This window comes from Oryctolagus cuniculus, chromosome 1 (genome assembly GCF_964237555.1).
Source record: "Oryctolagus cuniculus chromosome 1, mOryCun1.1, whole genome shotgun sequence".
Lineage (NCBI taxonomy): Eukaryota > Metazoa > Chordata > Mammalia > Lagomorpha > Leporidae > Oryctolagus > Oryctolagus cuniculus.
In genome coordinates, this window is record NC_091432.1 from 233,804,323 (window position 1) to 233,829,155 (window position 24,833).

The window sequence follows — 24,833 nt, forward strand, 5'->3', positions numbered from 1 at the left end:
ACCAAGTTTCAACACTGCACGCACACACACCCCCCATCCGCTGCTCTGTCTGGGAGGCCTTGGGTGTGTGTGTTTCACGGGGAGGAGCCTGACGCCCGGGGACCCCAAGACTTGCTGCCTGCGTCCCCGCAGTCTGCCTACAGAGGCCGTAAGGGGCTTTGAGCTTGGCCGGCAGCGGGGGCTGTTTTAAGCCCCACCCCTCCCTTGCCAACTATTCCCAGGGGAAAGGCCAAGTGGTTTGTGACATCAGGAAACCCGACAGCCCCCCACCCTCCACCCCCAGCCTGGGAGCCTGCCCACAGGCTGGGCAGGGCGGGGGCTCAGCAGTCCTAGGACCCCAACACTAGGTGAGGGCTGGGGGTCCTGGCCACTTCGAGGGTGGGCAGTCAGGCTATGCCCACCGTCTCATAGCAGTGCTGGCTCAGCCACAGGGCGGGCGGCGGAGGGTGCCTCTCCCCCAGCCACTGTTCACCCTGACCGTGGCCGGACCCATGGCTGTGGTCTCGCAAGAGGCCAGTCCTTTTTCATGCCCTCTGCTGGGTATCTCGCTCCTGACCCCACAGACTCGGGCTGAGGCAGGCTCGTTGGCCCTCGTGTCTTGATGGCTACCACGTGCTAGAATCCCACACAGCACACAGGGTCCCACACAGCTAGAAATCCCCTTAGGGGATTTCTGGGAAGAAACCGTCCCTGGCCTCTTAGCCCACAGTCACCCTTCCGGGCTGTGAACTCACGCCCTCCGGCCCCCTACAGCCTGCCCTGCGGCTCTCAAAGCCCATCTTGTATGCATCCTCTCCCATCCCTGATTGTCCCGAGTGCCCGGGACAGAGCAGGCCCTGCTGGGTCAAGGCTCTCTGTGCACGGATACTGAGCTGTACTTCCCCTCCGGGCCACCCCCTGGACGTGCACGTGGCCTGGGTTCGCAGTGACACGGGTAAAGCACCCTACACAGCAGGTGCCAGCATTGTCTGCTTTTATCACCGACCGTGGCCGAGGCGGGGTGGCTCTGCAGACAGAGAAACCCAGGGTGCAGGGAACAGTGACTTCTTGGAGGCGTGGACCCCAGCCCAGATCTGGCCAGCTCCACCAGAGTCCACCTTGCTAGGGTGGGACTGAGCTGACCACCAGGGTCCCTCCGGAAGAGGCATGTGGTGGTGGTGGGGGTGCACAGGGGAGGCTGTGCAGGTGGAAATGTTAAACACCAGGAACCCTGGGAGACAGGATTCTCTCCCCAGTTGTTTGGGACCAGACAGAAAAGCCAACAGCGAGGCTATAGGTGGGCGGGGCGGAGGGCCGGGCAGGTGGCTGGGGGCTTGGGCATGGAGGGGCAAGGAAGGAGGCCAGGTACAGGGCATCCTGCAACCCCAGTGGGCCTCGCTTCTGCCGGGGGGGGGGACAGGGCTCCGTGAGGTCCCCTCCTCCACTGAGGGGCAGTGGCCTGGCCCGGGGATGGCCGGGATGCTTGGAGCAGTGCAGAAAACTGCTGTGGGAGGCCTCCAGTTGTCCTAGAGCAATGCCTGGACAGCCCACTGGGCCAGGCCCACGGAGGACGGCACGGAGCTCACCCCGGGCCAGACAGCAGCGCTCACACCGTGTGGACCCAAGGGGGCACGGAGGGGTCCCTGCAGGACAGCGAAGGAGGTGTGAATTAGCATAAAAAATAAATAGGCACAAATCGATCCTCAAAGGCTACACGCATCGATTGCTATCAGTGCGGGAGGGAGTCGCAGCGATGTCCGGCTGTGCGCGAGTGCGGGTGTGCGCGGCAGTTGTGCATGAGGTGTGTTGTGTGGGTGTACACAAGTGCGAGTGCATTGTGTTTATGTGAGCGTGTGGGTGGGTCAGGGTGTGTCTGGCTGTGTGTGTGATGGTGTGTGTGTGATGGTATGAGTGTGCCTTGTGTGATGGTGTGAGTGTGTGTGATGGTGTGAGTGTGTGTGTGATGGTGTGAGTGTGTCTGTGATGGTGTGTGTGTGATGGTGTGAGTGTGTGTGATGGTGTGAGTGTGTGTGATGGTGTGAATGTGTGTGTGATAGTGTGTCTGTGTGTGATGGTGTGAGTGTGTGTGATGGTGTCAGTGTGATGGTGTGAGTGTGTGTGATGGTGTGAGTGTGTGATGGTGTGAGTGTGTGTGATGGTGTGAGTGTGTGTGTGATGGTGTGTGTGTGATGGTGTGTGTGTGATGGTGTGAGAGTGTGTCTTGTGTGATGGTGTGAGTGTGTGTGATGGTGTGAATGTGTGTGTGATGGTGTGTGTGTGATGGTGTGAGTGTGTCTGTGATGGTGTGAGTGTGTGTGTGATGGTGTGTGTGTGATGGTGTGAGTGTGTCTGTGATGGTGTGAGTGTGTGTGTGATGGTGTGAGTGTGTGTGTGATGGTGTGAGTATGTGTGATGGTGTGAGTGTGTGATAGTGTGTCTGTGTGTTGGGTGTGGGAGTGTGTGTGTCTGTGTGTCAGCTGTATGTGTGTATGTCATGTGTGAGTGTGCCTGTGTGGGGGTGTGTCAGGTGGGGGGTGCCCGTGGGTACAGGTGTGTCAGGTGTGACTGTGTGTGTCAGGTGTGAGAGTGGAGGTCTGTGTGTTTATGTGGGAGTGTGTCAGGTGGGGTGCCCGTGAGTGCAGGTGTCTCAGGGGTGTGTGTGTCAGGTGTGAGAATAGAGAGGTGTGTGTCAGGTATGTGTGTGTGTTTATGAGGGGTGGGGTGCCTGTGGATGCGGGTGTCTTAGGTGTCCACGTGGGGCCAGCTGTTGGACAGGAGGCACCCCACTTTTCCGCGTCCGGCCCCGGAGCGGCCCTCCCAGATCCCAGCTGGGGAGCCCTGGCCTCCGTGCGCCCCCTTCCCGCCGGAGGCGTCTCAGAGCCCCCAGCCTCACGCCCGCCCTGGGGGGCGCGCTCGGACGCCCTTCGCCCAGTCTCGCAGACCTGGCGCCGCGCGTCGGGCGCCCCAGTGTCAAGGCCGCCTGTGCCCGGTGCCCCTCGGCGCCAGCCGCCTGGGGCGTGAGAAATCCGCCCGCGAGCGGTGCGAGGACGCGGGCGCCGCCGCCTGGAAGCTGCCCCGCGCGCCCCGCGCCCCGCGCCCCGCGCCCCGCGCCACCGCCCGGAAGGCCGGAGCCGGGCGACGGCAAGGCGGGCGCGGCCAGGATCGGGTGCGGCACTGGGAGTTCTCCAAGGTGCTAAAATAAACCCAGCGAAGGATCAGGTTTCCCGACCAAAATAACCCGGGAGCCGCCTTAGAAATGCGAACTGAGAAAGCGATCCTGCGAGAGGCGCGGGGAGGGAAGGCTCTGATGACACCTGCTCCCCAGGGGGCTCCAGGCTGCGGCGGAGCCCCCTCCCCTCCCCGACTGCAGCTTCTCCCCCGCGGGCCTGCAGGGTCCGCACCCCAGTAACAGCCACCCAGGCCGGTGCACTGGCTGCACTGTCCGCCCGTCAGCCATGCAATATTTATTGCGTGTCTACTGCGTGCCGGGCACTGCCTGGTCGCCCGTGCCCTCCGTGAACCAATGGGCTTTGGTCCAGGGACAGGCATGAGGGTGTCATTTTGCTGGAAAGATCAAAACCACAGAATCAATTGGTGAAGTTCATGGCATATCCAAGCGATATGGGCTTGAAAGAACAGGAAGAAGAAAACAAGAAAAGTGGGTGCAGCCTGAATGCAGGGTGCCCCAAATCCCTGGGGCTCAGAGCTGCAATTGTCTGGTGTACACAGAGGGGACCCAAGGCCCATCTCTGATGTTGCTGTAACAGTTAAGGGAGGTGATGCCCGCTCGTGTCCTGGGCTCGGAGACTAGCACACAGCACATGTCAAGTTCAAGTTCACGGTAAACAGGTTGGTTGGCATTCGTAGAAACCTCTCTTGCCCAAATGATCTTGGCTCCACAAAGCTGCCAGGGAGCTGCCGTGCTCTCCAGCAAGAGAGGCAGCGTGGCTGAGTGGTTAGGAGCCGGGCCTGTGGGCCGACACCTGACCCTGAGCCCTGGGCCCAGCCCTGGGCCCTGACGTGTCGTATCACTGCCCTGTGGCCCCATAGGGCTGGAATGGGAAGGTTACAGAAGGATCCAGGACCTGCTGGGGTGAGGCCTCAGGGCAGGCGTGGTGGTCTGCAGGGGTGGGGTCAGCAGAGTCGCCTGCGTGCTTCCTGCTGCTGCTGGCACGCGGCCTGGCATACCCCTGGGCCTCAGGAAGTGGCCCATGAATGAATGAATGACTGGTTAAGTGAATGAATGAGTGACATGGGGCTAAGAAGTCAGCTTCTGGCTGGAGAGCCCAGCCAACCCAAGTCCCGGCTCTGGCCCTGGCCAGCTGCGTGGCCTCACGGATGAAGTCACCACCCTGAGCCCATTCCTCTTCCTCTAAAATGGGCAGGGGGGCTTGTCCTGTCCACCACAAGCGTCCTGACCCCTCCTCGTGCTTTCCCATGCCTGGACCCTGCGTCGGGGGCTCGGGTTAGCCCACCAGACCTCACAGGCCTGTCCGAGGGCACTGCTATTTTTTTTCTTAAATATTTATTTATTTATTTATTTGAAGGCAGAGTTTCAGACAGAGGCAGAGACAGAGACAGAGAGAAAGGTCTTCCATCCACTGGTTCACTTCCCAAATGGCAGCAATGGCCAGAGCTGCACCGATCCAAAGCCAGGAGCCAGGAGCTTCTTCCGGGTCTCCCATGTGGGTGCAGGGGCCCAAGCACTTGGGCCATCCTCCACTGCCCTCCCAGGCCACAGCAGAGAGCTGGATCGGAAGTGGAGAAGCTGGGACCCGAGCTGTCGCCATATGGGATGCTGGCACTGCAGGTGGCGGCTTTACCCACTACACCACAGCGTCAGCCCCTCCAGGTGACAATTTAAGGAAGACACACGACTGTCCATTTCTGTCGGCCCCCAAGGGCACTGCTTTATTTAGCACTTGCTACTTTCACTGCTGACCTGGCTTCTGCTCAGTGCCCGGGGACAGTCGTCCCGGAGCTGTCCCGAGTAGTCACAGACAGTGACAACCTCAGTGCGTGGCTTGTGTAGGTTATGACATCCACAGGGCATGACACCAGGCAGCCATGGACAAATAACAGGTCTTCATAGAAACAAGGCCAACTTCGTACTGCTAAGCAAAAAGAGCAGGTTGTGTGTGTGTGTTTTAAAGAATGTGTAAGGTAATCATACTATTATTTATTATTTCTAAGTATTTATTTGAGAGCGAGAGAGTACCCATCTGCTGATTCACTCCCTAAAGACCCACACCAGTCAGGACCGGGCCAGGGCTGAAGCCAGCAGCCGAGAGCACAGTCCAGTTCTCCCAGGAAGGTGCAGGAATCTATCGCGTGAGTTGTCACAGCGGCTTCCCCAGGTCTGCACTGGCAGGAAGCTGGAGCCAGGACTGAACCCATGTACCCTGATATGGGATGCGGGCATCTTAGCCACCGGGCAAAACATCTGCTCCCTTGCTCGTGTATTTAGACGCATATTTGGGAGGGACACACACATATATACACATACATACATGATATACATAATTATGGGTTAATACCTGTTTTCTGATTTATTTAAGTAGTGATTGATGTAACGTATTTCAGTATTTGGAAAAGGGACAAGAATCCTTTTACAGGGGGCTGGTGCTGAGGCGTGCTTGGTTGAGCCTCTGCCTGCATCCCATATGGACACCGGTTCAAGTCCTGGCTGCTCCTCTTCTGACCCAGCTCTTTGCTGTGGCCTGGGAAAGCAGTAGAAGATGGCCCAAGCCCTTGAGCCCCTGCACCTGCGTGGGAGACCTGGAAGAAGCTCCTGGCTCTTGGCTCCTGGCTCCTGGCTTCATATCAGCACAGCTCTGGCCACTGAGGCAATTTGGGGAGTGAACCAGGAAATGGAAGACCTCTCTCTCTCTCTCTCTAATTCTACCCTCAAATAAAAATATATATATAACATGCCAAACTTCATGTTAATCCTCATAGGATTATAAGATTGGTCAAATCATATATATATTATATATATATATAAAATATATATCTGGTTAAATCACACCTATGTCCTCTGTATTGATTGAATTTATTGCAGTAAGCAGTAACATGTTGATAGTAAAGCAAGAATGTTGGTAAAAATTACACTGTGCTATAAGCTGGCTAATTATTCCGTGGCTGTGTGTCCTGTCTCCCTGACTAGAGGTCAGTGAGAGCATCGATTGAACGAATGATTCAGACCCCTGGCACACGAGACGCTGACGCCTGTGGGAATTGCTCGCAAGGTCTCGCGGGCCGAAGCGTGGCACTGCTTCTCAGCCTCCCGCGAATATGAACTGGCCCACAGCCCCCTCCCCACCTTACAGAGCAGGGAGCAGGTCTGGGGGTCACCGAGGAAGCCAGGGCAGCCGCCCCCCAGCATGATTCCTTCACACAGCCCCTAAGGGGAAACTGAGGCCAGGAGACGTCGGACTCGCCTGTGATCGCTTAACTGGAGGTGGCTGAGCCAGGGTTCGAGCCGGGCCAACGCCCATCCAGAGCCTGTGTCTGAACACCCACACCGGGCTGGAGCTGAACCGGACCCCACGGCCATCTCCGCCGTGACTCTCAGAACCTGCCGGCATCTCCAGCCACACCGAAACGCTGACACGAGCCCCTGGGTATTAATAGACCCCTCAGAGGCCAGGCCGGGTGATGGGCCCCGTCCAGCGAGCATGGCATGGTGACCCGGTGGACAGCTGAGCAAACACGCCCAGGTCCCGGATGTTCCCACCCCAGGGACTGCTTGGGGCTGGGACCTCCCCTCCTCACCCCTCCAGGCCTCGGCTTCCACATCCGTGAAATGGGCTCCCAGGAATATTGGGTAAGCAGCAGCCCTGTCCACTCCTGGGGACGTGCGTTCACACACGCCTTGATGCAGCCTGGGACGGCGCCCTGTGTGGCCACGTGGCCTGAATGGAACTATCTGGAAGAAGAATGAGGTGGAACTGGACCAGTCCAGCCCAGCAGGCCCCAGCCTGTGTGTTTGTAAGGAACTCCAGACCGAGGGCTCCAGGGCTCTGGGCGAGGGTGTGGCGGGGGCCGGACCGCGGGGTCTAAGATGCGTCTAAGACCGTGGATCCAACAGAACCACTCCCTCGCGCTGGTCCGTAACATTTTACACCTGTCCCCGCACAGAGCCCCCAACAGCACTCGGAGGACGACTCCCGTCCTCGCAGGCTGCAAAACCAAGGCCCGGCTGGTGGTCAAGCCCCCAGCCAGAGAGCAGCCAGGGCAGCTGCAACCCAGGCAGCTTCCTGTCCTTGAGTCCCTGGGGGCTGGGCCTGGGGGCTCGAGGGTGGCCTCATGCCTCCGTCAGTCGGGGCGCACAGGCGTGAGAGCAGGCTGTCCACCTGTGACTGCTGGTTGGTCTAAATGAGCAGCTCCCGCCCCAGGCCCAAGAGGACTGTGGGTGCTCTGGGTTCCCGAGGCTCACCAGGTAGCTCAAGGAGGCCACGCTCGAATCCTAAATTCTCAGGCCAGCGCTGTGGGGTGGGGGGTTAAGCAGCCACCTGCAGTGCCGGCATCCCATATGGGCACCAGTTTGAGTCCTGGCTGCTCCACTTCCGATCCAGCTCTCTGCCATGGCCTGGGCAAGCAGTGGAAGATGGCCCAAGTGCTTGGGCCCTTGCACCCACGTGGGAGACCTGGAAGAAGCTCCTGGCTCCTGGTTTCAGATTGGCACAGCTCTGGCTGTTGCAGCCAATTGAGGAGTGAACCAGCGGATGGTGACCTCTCTCTCTCTCTCTGCGTCTCCTTCTCCCTCTGAGTAACTCTGACTTTCAAATAAAATAAATAATTCTTAAAAAAAAAAAACACACACACACACACCTGAATCCTCAGTGGGCCCCTGTGGTCTGTCTTCCTCCCCCACCCCACTGCAACCCGGCCCCACGTCCTCCCGCGGGGCAGGCATCCCTGCCCAGCCTGCCACCTGCTGCTCCTCCCTGGGGCAAGTTCTCCAGGAAACCCCGCCCAGAGCCTGCAACACGTGCACACTTGGTACCCTCGGCCAGTCCTGCAACAGGTGCACACTTGGTACCCTCGGCCGGTCCTGTGTGTGATGGAGCCAGATCTGCCCGCTGCTGTGAGCCCCTGCAGGCAACCCTTGGTGAAACTCCCGGTACTGGAGGCAACCTTCAAGGGCAGATCCATTAGCGGCAGATCAATGATCAATCACCCCTCCCTCGAACAGAAAGCAAAGCCCACAGGTTGCATTTGATTGGAGTGTGAAGCACTGGAGACCAGTTAAAAAAAAAAAAAAAAAAGGCAGGCCCCCGGGCTGTATGGTGCTGCCACAGAGGGAGGAGCCAGCCCGCCCAGGGAGCCAGGATGATGTTTGCCAAGACCTGAGCTGGTCGGGTGCCTGGAGACGCCTCCACGGTCAGGTCCACGGGACTACGTCCATCATTGCCGGGGGCCAGTGGGGCAGCAGGCTGGGTTCCCGGGGCTCCGAGGGGCGCTGGGAAGCACGGGGGTTGACTGGAGGCCCACCTCTTCCCCAGGCCGGAGGCTGAGGCCCCAGCGGGGTGCAGAGCGGCGGCAGGACTACATTTCCCAGCGCCCTCTCAACCTGGGCCGAGCCATTGGCAGCTATAAATAGCCCGGGCCCCAGCGGCCTGTGGGCGCGTCAGCCTCCCGGGCGGCTCCATTGGCGCGGACCCTGCACGGGTGGGCCGGATTGGCTGCCCCGCTGGCCCTGACGTCCGCCGAGCCTGGTGGCCGCCGGAGGTAAACAGCCATGTGCAAGCCTGCGCTCTATATTTAACAGCTGCCGCCGCCGGGGAGGCAGGGAGGCAGGCAGCGCGGGCAGCTCCCGTCCTCGGAGCCCGGCTGGCCCCGGCCTGCTCAGCCTGGGCCAGGTCACCATGCCGGCTTCCCAGAGCCGGGCCCGAGCCCGGGACCGCAGCAACGTGCTCAACCGGGCCGAGTTCCTGTCCCTGAACCAGCCCCCCAAGGGGGCCCCCGAGCCCCGCTGCTCCGGGAGGAAGCCCTCGGGACCCTCGGCGCAGCCCCCACCAGCCGGCGACAGTGGCCGCGAGCGGCGCCAGTCACAGCAACTCCCGGAGGAGGACTGCATGCAGCTGAACCCCTCCTTCAGGGGCATCGCCCTCAACTCGCTGCTGGCCATCGACATCTGCATGTCCAAGCGGCTGGGCGTGTGCGCCGGCCGGGCCGCGTCCTGGGCCGGCGCCCGCTCCATGGTCAAGCTCATCGGCATCACGGGCCACGGCATCCCCTGGATCGGGGGTACGATCCTGTGCTTGGTGAAGAGCAGCACGCTGGCCGGCCAGGAGGTGCTCATGAACCTGCTCCTGGGTGAGTGTGCCCACCCGCCAGCCCTCCCCCTCCCCCGCAGGGAGTCCACTCGGCCTGGGCCTGGCCGGGACCAGCGGGGCCCTTGGAAATTGGCTGGAACCCTGTAATGAGGTTAGGCGGGCAGGGTGCCCCAGAAACGGGCCGGCCTCGGGCCCTGGAAGCCGGAGCTGGGACGCACAGGCCAGCTCTGTCCCCGCAGAGTGGGGGCCTCAAGGATGGCAGGGCCGGCGGGACCCTCTGAGGATGGGCCAGAGGCGATGGCCTTGAAGAACAGTCTCTGACCCACCCCCCATGACCGGGTGTTAGAGCTCCTCGGGCTGTCCCAGGAGCGCCCCTCCCTGCACCTGCTGCTTGGTTCAGGGACCCCTGGAGCTGCCCCGGAATTCTGCCACCGGGCCCAGGGCTGCTGTCTGGGACCCCCGCCCCCTCTCGGCCCTTACCTGCCCCTCCCCCGGGGCTGTCGCTGGAGAAGGTCGCTGCGGGGCCGCCGCTGATTGGTTTTTCGGAGGTCTTTGCCACCAGCTCCTTTCTACGCAGCACTGGCCCCTGCCCCCTCCATCCAGCCCCACCCGGCCCCCGCTGGGCTCACCCAGCTCCCGCACCCTGGCCGGGCCCACCTCCATCTCCTCCTGCTGCCCAGCGTGGCCATCATTTGGGGGACAGGTGAGCGGTGAAACCAGGCAGAGGGTCTCTCTCTCCAGTAGGGGTGTGGGTGGGGTCACGAGAGCTGGGGTCGCAGAGGAAGGCATAACGGAGAGCGGGGAGCGAGCCGCAGTGGGGTGCCGGGTACAGGAGAGGGGGGTCTGTTGCCAGTGAGGTGTCCTTGTCTTGCTGCTAAGTTACTCACGTGAATACCTGATCCTTTTATCCCAGGAGGCTGGTGCCCTTGTCATACCCATTTCACAGATTAGGAAACCGAGGCTCCTACACACAGAGCCACCCGGCCCAGCCTGAGAGAGGTCCACCTGACTTAACAGGCCTCTGTGCCTTGCCAGTGCTGAGCCTGGGGCTTGGGAGGGGAGACCAGGGGAAGCAGCCGGGGCCGGGCCGGGCTTGGGAAGACTGGGTCGGGGGTTAGACTGCTCTGTGTCGGGGAGGAGAAGGGGGCGTATCGTCAGCCCCGCCCATGTCTTAGCCCTGGTCCCAGCCCCGCCCGCTCCCAGCTTCCTCCCCAGTGTGACGATGGGGGCAGCGAAGCAGCTTTGCGAGTGCTTCCCGAGCTGGTCTCTGGAGAGGAGTGAGCTCCCCGTCGTAGGAAGTATGCAAGAGAATGCCCCTCAGTGCCCACTGCTTTGATTTGCTTCGTGTCCATGCACAGTGGTACCCAAAAAGCCTCCCCTGCCCCAGACACGTAACATTTGCCACCGACTTGTTAGGAAGAGGTTTCCGGAACATTCCGTAAGCCAGCCGCTGTAGGCACAGAGGCTTCCGCCCCACAGGGGGAGGGACAGGTGGGAGATGCTTGCTTCTTGAGGACTGATTTTAAACCTTTTGAAAACATCACATACTGGATTTCATTAGGGATCCCCCTAGGTGCGCATTGTATGGGATTGCGAGAGACCCTGCTGGGAGACATGGCTTAGTGCACCCACACCCACATCCGGGTGCCTGGGTCAATCCTTGGCCATGGTTCCTGCCTCCAGCTTCCTGCTCAAGTACGTGGGTCCCTGGCACCCGGTGGGAAGGCCTGATTGGGTCCCCGGCTCCTGGCTTTAGCCTGGCCCAGCCCGAGCTGTTGTGGACATCTGGGGAGTTAGCCAGTGGCTGGGAACACTCTCTCTCTCTCTCTCTCTCTCTCTCTCTCTCTCTCAGAATAATAATCGTAATTTACAAAAAAGCCTTCTGCCCAGGTAACCGTTAACTTGGCCATTTTACAGAGGAGTAAACTGAGACTAAGAAAGGTCAGGCGACCACGTGCCCACCCACACAGCTGTAAGCGCCCGGTGCAGGGGCCAGTCGAGGCCTCCTGATTTCGAACCCCGCCCCCGACCACAGCCCCGCGTTTTCTCCGCTCCTGGTGGAAGGAGGAAGGGGAGGTTTTCCAGTGCGCGTCCAGGTGTGAGACCCCAAGGAGAGATGGCCTGGCACAGAGCAGCCGCTGGCCACTGGCCACACAGAGCGGGCAGGGTGGGTCTGGCCGGGCAAGGCCGCCGTGGGGAGGTGGAGCCGGCCCTCAGCACACTGGGTGGAGACAGCAGTGCGGTCCCACAGCTGTGGCCCGGCCTACCCGGAGGCCTCTGCTCCCCACTGGCCACCCAGGAAAGTGGGCCACTCGGCCACTCCCATGCACGCTCTGCGGCTTCCCGCTCTCCCCCAGTCTTTGGAGGCCCTGGGGCACCAAGTAACCCTGGTGCACGGGTTCTGGGTCAGACAGGGCTTCCTCCAGGGGCCGCTCCGAGCCTCAGTTTCCTGCTCTGCACAATGGGACTACAGGGCTATGGCGGTGGGCATTGGATGGCATGCAGGCCTGTCCCTCACTCCTGCCCCTCCCCGGCCATGTGCTGCCCAGACTCCGCACACCTGGGAGCCAAGAGGGCTCTTAGCAGCTGGCAAGAGATGACAGAGTCAGCCAGACCCGGCCTGCAAGTCCCAGCCCTGCCGTGATTTTGCTGGTCTGAGCCTCGGTCGCCTCACCTGTGAAATGGGTCATTGGCACACGTCATTGAAGAATTACATGTAGTTCCCGGCACATCCTGGCGCCAGCCAGTGTTGGTGTGGCAATGGTTATCACTGCATGGGCATTTGCCCTGTATCAGAGTCCCTGAGTCCGAGTCCCAGCTCTGCTCCTCACTCCAGCTCCGTGTCACAGGGCACCCTGGGAGGCGGTGCTGATGATCAAGTACTTGAGCCCTGTCACCCTCATGGGAGAGCTGGGTTGAGCTCCAGGCTCCTGGCTTTGGCCTCCCCAGCCATTGCAGGCGTCTGAGCCGTGGACCCGCAGACGGAAGCTCTCTCCCTCTCTGTCTCTTTGCCTCTGACATACATTTTTTAAAATCTTTATAATCATCTCCTCTGTGATCACCAGGCCCGGCCTCCCACCAGGTCCCCTGCAAGCTCTTAGCCACCTGGGAGATGACCCCACCCCCTTCCCCATCCCCTCTGCAGCCCGTGCCTTGTGGCTCCCAGGGGACAGGTGATCAGGCCGGTTCCCATGCACTACCCCCCCCCATGTCTTCACAGGCCTGGCCATTGGCCTCGTGCCTCCCTGACACAACCCGCGTCCTTTATTCAGAATCTGGGACGGGTGTTGTGGTGCAGTGGGTGAAGCCACGGCTTGCAACGCCTGCGTCTCGCGTTGGAGTGGCCGTCCACGCCCTGGGGTCTCTGCCTCCCATCCAGCCTCCTGCTGATCCATCCTGGGGGGCCACAGATGGTGGCTCCAGTGCTTGGTCCCTGCCACCCACATGGGAGACCCAGACGGAGTTCAAGACGCCTGTCGTCCGCCTGGCCCGGTCCTGGCTGTTGTGGGCATTTGGGGAGTGAACCAACAGATACGAGACCTCCCTTTCTCGCTCTCGCTCTCTCTCTCACTCTCTCGCTCTGCCTTTCAAGCCCATCACGGGTCACCTCCCACAGTGCACCTTGGCAGGAAGCAGGGATCCCGAGTGGAACTGGAACTTGGCCCCCAGCACTCTGGGATGGCGTCTGAACCGCCAGGCCCCTGTGCTCCGAACTTGTCAGTGTCCAGCCCGGTGGCGCTCAGTGCATCCGCATCGCTCTGCCACCGCCGCTGCCGTCCAAGCCCAGAACTCTTCTCTCCATCCTGAAAAACAGAACTCCCGAACCTCAGCAGACAGGCGCTCCCCTCCCCACCCCCTGGCCATCCTCCGGAGGGGGCGTGGCAGCAGCTGCACGGCTGCACCCGGCCCGGGCACTGTGCTCCAGGGTCCCCGTCAGCCCTCTCTCCTATGGGTCTTCAACGCTTTCCACCGCACCCTCCCATGCCGTGGGGGGGGGGGGGGGCGTCTCCCTGTGTTCCATCTTTGTTTCCCAGAAGAAACGACCTTGGACTTCCCAAGGAGACCCTGAAGAAGGAGCCCCTCTCTCTCTTAAGCCCCCACCCGGCGCCACTTCCGCAGAGGGGACCCCAGGGCTCTAGATTGTTCTCTGCGTCTCCCCTGCTGTGTCTCGCCCACCCAACCTTGGCTGCAGGGGTGTGAGAACCAGAGCCAGCTTTCTCTGCCTGGCCCCACCCCGGCCCCCGGCTCACCCAGCTCGGGTAGGAGAGTGCAGCAGTCGGCCCTCGCTGCCTCCGGCTCAGGGCTCTCTGTCCCTTCCCAGCCTGGAACTCTGACCCCAGGGACACCAGCTCCCCTCCCCAGCCCCAGCCCCTGGCGCCCACCCTCCTGCCTGTGGTTTTGACTGCTCGAGGGACTTCCTATAACGAAATCCTACAGTATGAAGCTGAGTTCACTTTGGATTTTTTTTTTTTTTTTTGACAGGCAGAGTTAGACAGAGAGAGAGAGACAGAGAGAAAGGTCTTTCTTTTCTGTTGGTTCACCCCCCCAAATGGCTGCCACGGCCGGCGCTGCGCTGATCCAAAGCCAGGAGCCAGGTACTTCTGGTCTCCCATGGGGTGCAGGGCCCAAGCACTTGGGCCATCCTCCACTGCACTCCCGGGCCACAGCAGAGAGCTGGCCTGGAAGAGGAGCAACCGGGACAGAATCCGGCACCCCGCCAGGACTAGAACCCGGGGTGCCGGTGCCACAGGTGGAGGATTAGCCTAGTGAGCTGCAGTGCCGGCCCTGTTGTTTGTTTTTAAGGTTTATTTATGTATATGAAATTTAAAGTTGCAGAGAGAGAGAGATCTTCTATTCGCTTGTTCACTCCCCAGATGGCTGCAATGTCACGGCTGGGCCGGGCCACAGGCAGGAGCCAGGAGCTTCTTCTGGGTCTCCCACCTGGGTTCAGGGGCCAAAACACTTGGCCCATCTGCTGCTGCCTTCCCAGGCACATTAACAAGAAGCGCTGGATCAGAAGTGGGGCAGCCGGGATTCGAACCGGTGCCCGTATGGGATGCCAGCACTGCAGGCGGCGGCTTTACCTGCTAGGCCGCAGTGCCGGCCCCTGATTTCACTCTGTGATTGCCCCTCCTTCCCTCCCGCCTCCCTGCTCACCCACTCGCCTACGGACGGCCTGTGGCGGCTTCACAGCCGGCAGCGCAGCTGTGGGCACAGGTGAGCACACGTACTTCATGACCGCTCTTTTGGTTCTTGGGGTCTCTCAGGGGCGGGCTCTCTGGGTCACACAGCCATCCTAGGGCGGCCTTGGCGGGGCCGGCGCACCGCTGCACCGCCGCTCCTCACTGTCTGTGCCACCCCGTGGGGTGTGAGACGGTAGAGCCCCGAGGCCCTGGCACCCCAGCCTCTTCACAGCGAGGCAGGGCGGCTTTGGCGTGAGGGTTCTCCAGCTGGGAACGTGGGAGCCTGTGGTGCTGCGGTCACTCGGTCACTCAGGCCAGGACAGTGAGAGGCAGCCCAGGGCCCACGTGCCAGCTCTTTGCGCACCGAGGGTCGGAGGGCTCCGGGCGACTCACAGAAAGGAGGCCCGACTGGTCAGGAGGGACGCCAGGCATGTCCACACTCACATGCACACACATGCACACACACGTGTACATGTACAAGGACACACACATGTGTACCCAGGGACACACACACATATACATAGTGCACCCACTCATGCACACGCTCGTGCAAATATACACACAGGCACACCAGCATTGCACAGGCATGTACAGGGACACGCACACAGGTACACACGCGTGGGCCAGCACAGCAGGGGTGACTGCCCGACTGGCAGGTTCTGCCTTCAGCCCCACCCCCGGCTTGTTGAGTGCCCCCAGCAGCTGTGTCCTGGACCACTGCACTGATGTTTACGATAACTGGACACGTGTGTCACATGCATGTAACACGGGCACTCACGTCCGTGCCGTGGTATGGCCATCACCACCAGCCCAACACCAGAAACATTTATTCTCCACGGCCCAGGCACCCTCTCCCCATGCCCAGCGCCTGCTGCCCCACCCCCTGCTGCTTTCCCACTGAATTTGGCCCCTCCCGGGCCCTCCCAGGAGCGGAGCCACGCGGTGCGTGTCATTTACAGTTCATCACCACGCGTGTCCGTGGCAGGAAAAAAGTGCAAGTGCAGAGCCTCAGACACCACTGAAACCAGGCCAGCAGCCGGGTCCCCCCCCGCTCCCCGCCTGGGCCCCTGCCATCCGTCTCTGCTGGGCCGCAGCGCCCGCAGCGGCCGCCCGGTGCTCGCCGGCCCTGTCTGTCTCCCGCTCAAGGGCACCGGTTGTTTGCTGCTCTCCGGGGTTATAAATAACACTGCCGTGGACATCCTTGACCAGGAGTCGTGGGCCACGGCGCCGTCTCCTGAGGAGAGCGCCCCACCCCCGGAATAGCTGAGTCACGGGGCCCAGACGCCCTTCCGGTGGGACAGCCGTCCCCTGCAGCGGTGTGGCCGCTGCCCGCATCCCACAGCCGGGATAGGGATCAGCGGTGAGGCCAGCCAGAGACCTGGGCCCACACCCCCGCCCTGCACCTGCCCGGGAGGAGCTGGGAGGCCCTGGCCCTGCCCGCAGCCTCCACCCTCCCGCCCCGCCCTGCGGCTGTGTGGCCCTCCCCCAGCCCCCACTCTGTCCCCCATCACAGCTACTGCAGACCAGGGGCCTCCGGAGGACCTGGCTCCACTTCTGCCCAGGTGGCAGCTCCTACTAAGGAAGCCCCGGCTGCTGGCCCACCCTGGGGTCTTCTGGCTCCGCCTCCTGGACTGCCACAGGCCCCAGGGGTCATGGGGGAGGAGAGAGACACCAAGGCAGGCTCTCGCCATCCCCCTGCCACCCCCACGCCCACGCCCACGCCCGGGCTCCCGGGGGCAGCCTTGCTTCTAGCTGGAAGGCCCCAGCCTCTCAGACCCCAGCTCCAGGAGAGGGGCTGAGGACGGAGGTCACCAGGGCCGGAGGGTGTGAGGGGACAGCGCCGAGCCCTGTGGTCCTCTGCTGTGGCCCTCAGTGCCATTTCGGGAGCACTGGCTGCACACGGAGCTTGGGGCAGGCTCCCGTCCACCCCCGTGGTGCCAAGGAGGTGGCGAGAGGCTCAGAGGGAGGGACTTGCCAAGGAAGGCCCTGTGGTTCCCAGCAGGTGACCTTGGCCCTGGTCTCTGAGTGCGTGGTCACCTCCCCCGTTGACCGCAGCATATGGAGGCCCAGAGAGGTGCCTGACCTTGCTCAGGTCACACAGCAAGCCAGGGGCGGTGCAGCTTCCGCCGGCTCTCCTGCCAGGGGGACCCCCACCACCATGGGTCTCCCCCGCCCCTGTCTGAGCCCGGGAGGGGGGTGCAGGTCAGGAAACCTTCAGGGCTGGCGCTGTTGGCTTCTGTTCAGGGCACCAGGGCGTGCACTGTCAGTCACAGTTACACGGGGAACGACCGTGGTGGGAGACGGCTCTGGGGGGCCTCTCGTGCTGCCCTGCGCCAGCGTGGTGGCCACAGCCGCTTCTGGTCACAACCCTCACACCCTCCCAGCCATGGCGCCCCATTCCCACGGCCCCCCACTCCGTGGGGGTCCCTTCAAAAAGTTCTTGGAAAAACGGAGCTGAAAGAGATGTTTATGTTGCTGCAAAAATGTCTGAAATGCACGCATTTTTTCCCATAATACACATTTTTCCTTGAGCTTCTGGAAGTCTCCTCAGATAGCCACTTGCTGACTGCACATCTCTCCCTTGGCTGTAGGGGACCCTGCCAGCTGGGCCCCCGCCCTGGGCCCAGCATGCACCGGGCGTAGCCAAGGAGAGAAAGAAGTAGGTACAGGCCAGGCCGGGCCCGCTGGCCAGCCATGCCAGGCCTGATGCCCCTGGGCGGGAAAGGGGAGGAAAGGGGTGAGTGTCCCCTTCCCAATGGCCCCAGGAGGTACGGCCAGCCAGACACAGCAGCCGCCACCCAGAGGCGTACGTGTAGGGCAAGACACCCTCCCAGGGCCCCGCAGCTGCCAGTTCCGTCTGAGTCACCTGGGAGCTTTTTTTTTTTTTTTTTTAAGATTTATTTATTTGAAAGGCAGAGTTACAGAGAGAGGTCTTGCCTGCTGGTTCACTCCCCAGATGGCTGCAACGGCCAGGTCTGGGCCAATCAAGAGCCAGGAATATCTTCTGGGTCTCCCTCGTGGGTGCAGGGGCCCAAGGACTTGGGCCATCTTCCCCAGGCCATAGCAGGGAGCTGGGTCAGAAGTGTATTGGCAGGGACTTGCGCCAGCGCCCATCTGGGATGCCAGGTTGCCGGTGACGGCTTAACCTACCACGCCGCAGCGCCGGCCCCAGCCTGGGCGTCCATGCTTTCACTGGGGAAAAGGCATTGCTGCTAAAAAGTTGGCAAATGGGCTCCATTCTCGGCCCGTGGAGCCTCACAGCGCAGGCAGAGAGCTGGAGCACGTGGGGAGGCAGGAGCTCGGTGCTCCTGGCCTTCGGCCGCCCAGTCAGAGCCTGGCGTGGCCCGGGACGCCCAGCACAGCCCTCACCGCCTGCTTCTTCCCGCAGCTCTCCAGGGGCCACGCCGCTGGTTCTCAGGTGAGAACGGGCAGACGGACGGGACAGAGACCCAGGCCCGCCGTGCCTGCTGTCCTATTTTGGCCTCCCTGGGAGGCCTGCTCTGGTCCACATTAACCCCTAAGCACCCAGACACGGGGCAGCCCCTGCCCACCACACCAGGAAGGCCCCGACCTGGCCCGGCCCTGGCCGCTCTCCCTCTCCCTTGGGTGCTGCAGGTCTCAGAATCCAGCTCAGATCATCTTGACCCTGGTGAGACTCAGAGAAAAGAAAACTGTTTCCCAGGTGCCCCTGCCTGGCTCCGCGCCAGCTCCAGGGTCCAGGGCACACCTGGGCCAGGTCAGGCCTCAAGAGTCAAGAGGACGGGCGTGTGGCCTGGTGGTTGGGACTCTGCGTCAGGACGCCCGGGTCCCCCTGCTCCAGGCTCCTGCCAGTGTAGACCCTGGGAGGCAGCCATCATGGCTCTAGGAACTGGGTCCCTGTCACGTGTCACAGGTCACCAGCTACTGCAGGCACTTGGGGAGTGGACCAATGGCTGGGAGCTCACTCTCTCCTCTCTCCTCTCCCCCCCTCTCCTCTCCCCTCTCCCCTCTCTCCCCTCTCTCTCTCTCGCTCTCTCCTCTCTCCTCTCTCCCTCTCGCTCTCTCCTCTCTCCTCCCCCCCTCTCCTCTCCCCTCTCTCCCCTCTCTCTCTCTCCTCTCTCCTCTCTCTCTCCTCTCTCTCTTTCTCTCCTCTCTCCTCTCTCTCTCCTCTCCTCTCTCCTCTCTCCCTCTCTACCTCCCTCCCTCCCTCTCCTCTCTCCTCTCCTCTCTCCTCTCTCCTCTCTCTCTCTCTCTCCTCTCTCCTCTCTCTCTCTCTCTCCTCTCTCTCCTCTCCTCTCTCCTCTCTCCCTCTCTACCTCCCTCCCTCCCTCTCTCCCTCTCCCCTCTCCCCTCTCCCCTCTCCTCTCTCTCCTCTCTCTCCTCTCTTCTCTCCTCTCTCCTCTCTCCCTCTCTCTCTCTCCTCTCTCTCTCTCTCTCCTCTCTCTCCTCTCCTCTCTCCTCTCTCCCTCTCTACCTCCCTCCCTCCCTCTCTCCCTCTCCTCTCTCCTCTCTCCTCTCTCCTCTCTCTCTCTCCCCACTCCCCTCTCCTCTCTCCTCTCTCTCTGCCTTTAAATCTAAAAGGTGAGAAGGCAGCGGGAGGAAGCAGGGGGAGTAACAGCTGCAGCTCACGAGGCCACTCCCAGCCCAGGCTGCGCTCTGCGCCCCCACCCCTGACTGGCGCCATCACCCTGGGGCAGCCCCAGTGCAGGAGACCAGACCTCGGCTCCAGGAGGAGAGGGAATTTGTCCTTTCTTTGTTTTTTAGAAAGCTGTTATTTAATAAATACAAGCTTCATAGGTACAGCTTTTGGATTATAGTGGTTCTTCCCCCATACCCACCCTCCCACCCCCCTCCTGTCCCACCTCCTACTCTCTCTCCCATCCCATTCTTCATTGATTTCTTTTTTTTTTTTAATACTTGTTTGTTTATTTGAAAGGTAGAGTTATAGAGGGTGGGGAGATACAGAGAGAGGTCTTCCGTCCACTGGTTCACTCCCCAGATGGCCGCAATTCCTGGAGCCAGCTCCAGACCAAAGCCAGGAGCCAGGAGCTTCCTCCTGGTCTCCCACACGGGCACAGCGTCCCAAGCACTTGGGCCATCTTCCACTGCTTTCCCAGACCATAGCAGAGAGCTGGATCAGAAGTGGAGCAGCCGGGACTCGAACTGGCGCCCACGGGGATGCTGGTGCTGATGGCGGTGGCTTAACCCACTACGTCACAGTGCGGCCCCGGAACTTGTTCTTAATGAGCCGGGACTTGAACCCCACCTGTGACTCTCTCTGGGACCTGTGTGTTTCAACCCCTCCACCTGCTGCTCAGAACATCCGGGAAGGCTTGTGGGTCAGAGAGTGGCCTCCCCGGCCGCTCTGTTAGGTGGAGAAGCTCCAGGGGTCCAGTGCTTCCACCCCTTCCTGCTCCCACCTGCCTGGGGGCCGGGGGAGGTGGATCTGGTGGCTGCCAGCCTCCCTCTCCTGCTGGGATCTTGACTTCCCCGGGCTCCAGGTGGCTCCAAACTCAGGCGCTGGGGGGCTGTGGGTCCGCAGTGCAAGGCCCACAACACCCCTCCCTGGCAACATCGGGGAGGCCTGGGCCCCAGGCAGCAAACAGCCGTGGGGCTTCCAGGCAAGTGTCCAGCCAGGGTCCCCCTCCTCGGGTCTTGCTCCCCCGTGGGACCCACTGCTTCCTGCGCCCGCTGTCTCTCTTGCCGGCCAGGTGTGTCCTAGGAAGGGAGGCCATCAGGCAGCCCCTAGGGAGGGGCAGGCCCAGGGAGAGGCCGGCGTTCAGAGCCCAAGCCAGGAGAGAGGAGAGAAGCAACCCTACCACCTCCGGGAGGTGGGGACAGCCAGATGAGTTGCTCAGGGTCACGTGGCCTCCACCGGCCCTGCTGGTGCTGTCTTCACTGTCACTGGGGAGGGGCCTGCGGGGGCTGTGACCTCACTGGGGTCACAGAGGTCACAGGGTTGGCACCATACCTGCCCTGAGGGCGCAGCCTGGCTGTGGATGACTCCGCCCTCCCTCCCCATCTGTGTCAGATCCGAGGGCATGGGGGAGGGTGTTTGCCTGTACCCCCTCTCCCCCCGCGGCACTGGCTAGCTGGGTGCTGCTGTGAAACGGTGGCCCTGGGGCAGTGCCTTCGTCCTGCAGCACAGAGAGGCAGAGCGGTCCCTCCACAGCCACATAGCACAGGGAGGCTTCCCTGAGGGGTGACATTGAAGCTGAGCCCTGAAGGACAGGGAGAACATTCCAGAAGGGGCAGCAGGTCTGAATGTGCCAAGCTCCATGGCTTTGTCTTGTACTCTGTGAGGTGGGGGTGGTAGAGTCTGACCGCTGTGAGACAGTCTAGAGGGTCCCCAGAAAGCTGCATGTGGGGAGACGCCACGACCCAACCAATTCACTGGAGGGGGCACCCGAGACCGGGAAACCGGGCAGCAGACACTGAGACGAGGCTGTGCTGAGAGTCCTGGAAACGGAGGTAGCAGACAAGTCGGTGCTGGTGCAAATCTAGAGTGGCTTCTCATGACGCATTTTCCCGGAGGCTTTTTTTTAAAGATTTACTTACTCATTTGAAAGTCACAGTTACAGAGAGACAGGGAGAGAGAGATCTTCTATCCACTGATTTATTCCCTAGAGGGCCTCAGAGGCAAGGGCTGGGCCGTGCGGAAGCCAGGAACTTCATCCGGGCCTTCCAGGTGGGTGGCAGGGGCCCAAGCACTTGGGCCCTCCTCTGCTGCCTTCCCAGGTGCATTAGCAGGGAGCTGGAGCAGAAGTGGAGCAGCCAGGACTCGAACGGGCGACCATATGGGATTGGGGCGTTGCAGGCACCGGCTTAACCCGTCACGTCACAGCGCTGGCCCCTCCCCGGGCTTCTGGGAGCATCCTTGGAGCATCACTCATAGTAGCCCAGAAAGGGGAACCACCCAGGCGTGCGTCCGCAGGTGGGGCGCGGCAGCTGGTTGCCCTAGATCCAGCCACGCGGAGGAGTGGCGTGCTGACCCACGCTCCCACATGGATGAGCCGGCCCACGAAAGGCCACATGTTGTGATTTAGATGGGTCAAGCGGTGTAGACAGACAGTGGGGGCTGGAGGGAGGGGAAGGGGAGTGAGGGCGGAATGGGGAGGGGTGGGCGGTGTTTTCTCCGGGGAGAAATGCAAGGTTTGGGAAGCAGAGCCAGGCGCTCGATCCCTGACCGCTGGTGTGAGGCCGGAATTCCACTTCCGCTGTTTCAAACCTGGGGCTGATCGTGGTGGGCTCTCTGGGCGGGGCCTGGTGCATGGGGGGGGGGGCTTTGAGAAACCCTACCCCACCCAGGACCCCCCGTGGAGCAGGACCGAAACCCTCCCAGGACCCACATGGGTCCCGGGGGCCCGCGTGTCGTGGTGGGGGTGGGGGGGAGGAGGAGGTAATAGGAAGACAGGGAGGAGGCCAGGAAAGCTGTCGAAACCCAAGGCAGGGAAGGGCGTTTGACGGGAGGGCACAGCATAGGCCAGGCCCCGAGAGGGGGCAGCAGAGGTGGCCGGGGGTGGGGGCGAGGCTGGTGGCCGCCCTGAGGGCTCTGTCTCCCGCCCCCAGCGCTGCTCCTGGATATCATGACGGTGGCTGGCGTGCAGAAGCTCATCAAGAGGCGTGGGCCATATGAGACGAGCCCTAGCCTGCTGGACTACCTCACCATGGACGTCTACGCCTTCCCCGCCGGCCACGCCAGCCGCGCGGCCATGGTGTCCAAGTTCTTCCTCAGCCACCTGGTGCTGGCCGTGCCGCTGCGCGTGCTGCTAGTGCTCTGGGCCTTCTGCGTGGGCCTGTCGCGCATCATGATCGGCCGACACCACGTCACCGACGTCATCTCTGGCTTCATCATCGGCTACTTCCACTTCCGCCTGGTGGAGCTGGTCTGGATGTCCTCCAACACCTGCCAGATGCTCATCTCGGCCTGGTGAGGCCGCCACCGCCGCGGCGCAGGGGCGGGAGCAGGGAGCCCCTCCCCCTCCAGCCCCAACGCACCTGCCCCTTCCTGGCAGGAGGCCCCCTGCCCAGAGACTGGCACGCCTCTGCAGGTGCCGGGGGCCCATCGCGGGCCCAGCCCGCTTAGCTACTGCTCCAGAGTCGGCAGGCGAGAGCCGAGGTGGCTCCAGGAGCCCGGTGTCGTCTTGTCCTCCCCAGCCCACGCCCGTCACGGCTGTCACTCCCATCAGGGGCCCTGTGGCCGCAAGGCTCTGCTGCAGAGCCGTGTGTGACCCCGAGTTTCCTAAACGTACCCCACCACTGCACCCTTTCCCAGAGGAGCAGCTATTAACCCCCCCGCCCCCCAGGAACTGCCGCTCCCTTGAGTGTATTTTGGGAGCTGTTGCCTGGGGAAGCTGAAGGCCTGGCGCATGAGCTGGCCTCTCCCACTGCCAGGCCCAGAGCCTGGGGAGACCAGGTGCCCGTGCCACGGCCCCCGGAAGGCACCAGCCACAGCCCGTGGGCATCGGCACAGCTTTGGCCCCCAGGGGCCGGACTCCGTGTGACCTAATAGGTCGTTTCCAAGACAACAGTCATGGATGTGCGTTTCACGTGACAATACAGACAGTATGCAAACGACGCTCCCTTGTGGTCTCTTCCTGGCGGGATACAGCTGCTCCGCCGGCCTGGGGGCAGCACCCTGGTGTCAGGGGGCAGCGGGTGGGGGCTGCTGTGCTTCCGCCCGCGGGCCCGGCCTGGGCGGTGAGCGGTTGGGAAGCCCCCTGGGATGCTGATGGAGATTTCCCCTAGGAGGCAAAGCCCCCCTCACTCCAGCTTCAGGCCTTCCTAGACCTGGCCGCCTTGTCCCAACTGGCCTGGTCCCTGTCCCCAAGAGAGTGGCGCAGTGACCAGGCAAGCCTGGCAATGCCTGAGAAGCCAAAACAGGGGCCCCGGGGAGGCGGAGTCTAAGTGGAGAATGAGTGGAGGGAGCCGGGGAGGGAGGAGGGGAGCCCTGGGCAGACGGAGGGCCAGGAGACACAGAGCCGCTGCCCTGGCTGTCTGCAGCTCGGAGCACACGCGGAGGCTCACCAGCACCCTTTCGGTGGGGGCGACCCCGGGCCCCCTTCAGATGGGGAAACTGAGGCTCTGCCTGGGCCGGTGACTTGTTGGCGTTTGCACAGGCAGGAGGCAGCGCACAGAGCCTGCCGCCGCGTCCCGTCCCCCGCTCCCCACCCCCGCTCATCGTCACCTGGCCTTGCCCGGTGTCTGGGGCTGTCTGCCTGCCGGTGTCTGTGTCCTTGGCCGATGGCCACCCTCTCCTGCACGACCTCATCTTAACTTTCATCTTCATCTGCAAAGTCCTCATTTCCAAATAAGGTCACGTTCGTAGGTACTGGGCGTGAAAACACCAGCGTCTCCTCACGGCCCCAGACGCCGCTCTCCCTGCCCAGTGGCGGGGACAGGGAGGGGAGGCAGCCCAGTTCCCTGTAGGGGTCCCTCCAGCACGGTGCCTTTCCCAGGCCCCTTACCCGCCAGGGCTCCCAGCTTCCCTCGCGCCTCCTGCACGCCCAGCCTAGAGAACTGGACCCGGCCGGGCCACCACGGTGGACACCCCTGCCGACCAGTCTTAGCCCTGGCTGGTTCCAGTCTGTGACAGCCCTGCGCACGTTCCCAAGATGCTCAAGGGTGGTGCCTCAGCGAGACGCTGAGCAGGAGTGTCTGCGTTCTCTCCTCACACGCCCTCTGGAATCTGTCACCCTCAGCGATGCGGACTGAATTCTGCAGTCTGTCCAGGAAGTCCCACGTCCCCAGCAGGACCTGGGTCCCCAGAGATCCTGCCTCTGCGGGAGGATCCGAAGTCTCAGGGCCATTAGGATGAGCAGGGGCTTTGGCTTGGTAGGGGGGTGGAGTCCCAACGGAGCCTGACACGTAGTCAGGAGGAGGGAGCCCTCAGTGCCACCTGGAAGACACCAGGGGAGGTGTGGGGAGGTGACAGCGTCTCAGGCTGGCTCAGGCCAGTGCTGGCACCTCCTGGAGGTCTGAGGGCCCCTTTCCCAGCCATCTGCCCCTGTGGGCTCGTGTGGCTCGGGGTGCTCTCCATGTGGGAGCTGGCAACGGGTCCATGACCTGTGTGGGTCGTTTGGGTCCTGGCATTGCTGGCCTTAGTGGCATGGAAGGAACCAGCTGTCAGCTTGGGGCTGATGAGGGCCCTGACCCCTCCAGGCGTGGTCCCGTGGCCTTGATCTCTCTCAGCCTCTGATGTCTCAGTGGATGCCGCGGGAGGCCGGGTGATGGACGAGAGAGGCAGTGCGCAGGCGTGTGCACCTGCGCGGCAGGCGGGCAACAGGGAATGCACTTCCCCGCGCCGAAAGTGCTCTAGTTTGTTTTTATGGTGAGTTAACAGTGATTGGTTTCTGGTGGCAAAGCCAATTAATTCTGCAGCCCTGGTATATAAATCGCCGCTGGGTTAAGC

General features: G+C 62.1%; 1 protein-coding gene across 3 annotated transcripts in view; it reads left to right on the top strand.

The window, feature by feature from the left end:
* Positions 1-8,216: 8,216 nt before the first annotated feature.
* The window catches only part of PLPP7 (phospholipid phosphatase 7 (inactive)), a 32,980-nt gene continuing 16,363 nt past the window's right edge, over positions 8,217-24,833 (top strand). The window contains exons 1-2 of one of the 3 annotated variants that reach the window (XM_002721940.5): positions 8,217-9,300; positions 21,992-22,999. In XM_002721940.5, the coding sequence (XP_002721986.1) occupies positions 8,850-9,300; positions 21,992-22,356 (816 nt within the window). In that variant the 5' untranslated portion in view covers positions 8,217-8,849 and the 3' untranslated portion in view covers positions 22,357-22,999. Of the gene's footprint in view, positions 9,301-9,837; positions 17,803-21,991; positions 23,000-24,833 lie in introns of those variants that run through there. The other 2 variants (XM_070058231.1, XM_051835355.2) reach the window with 2 other exon arrangements.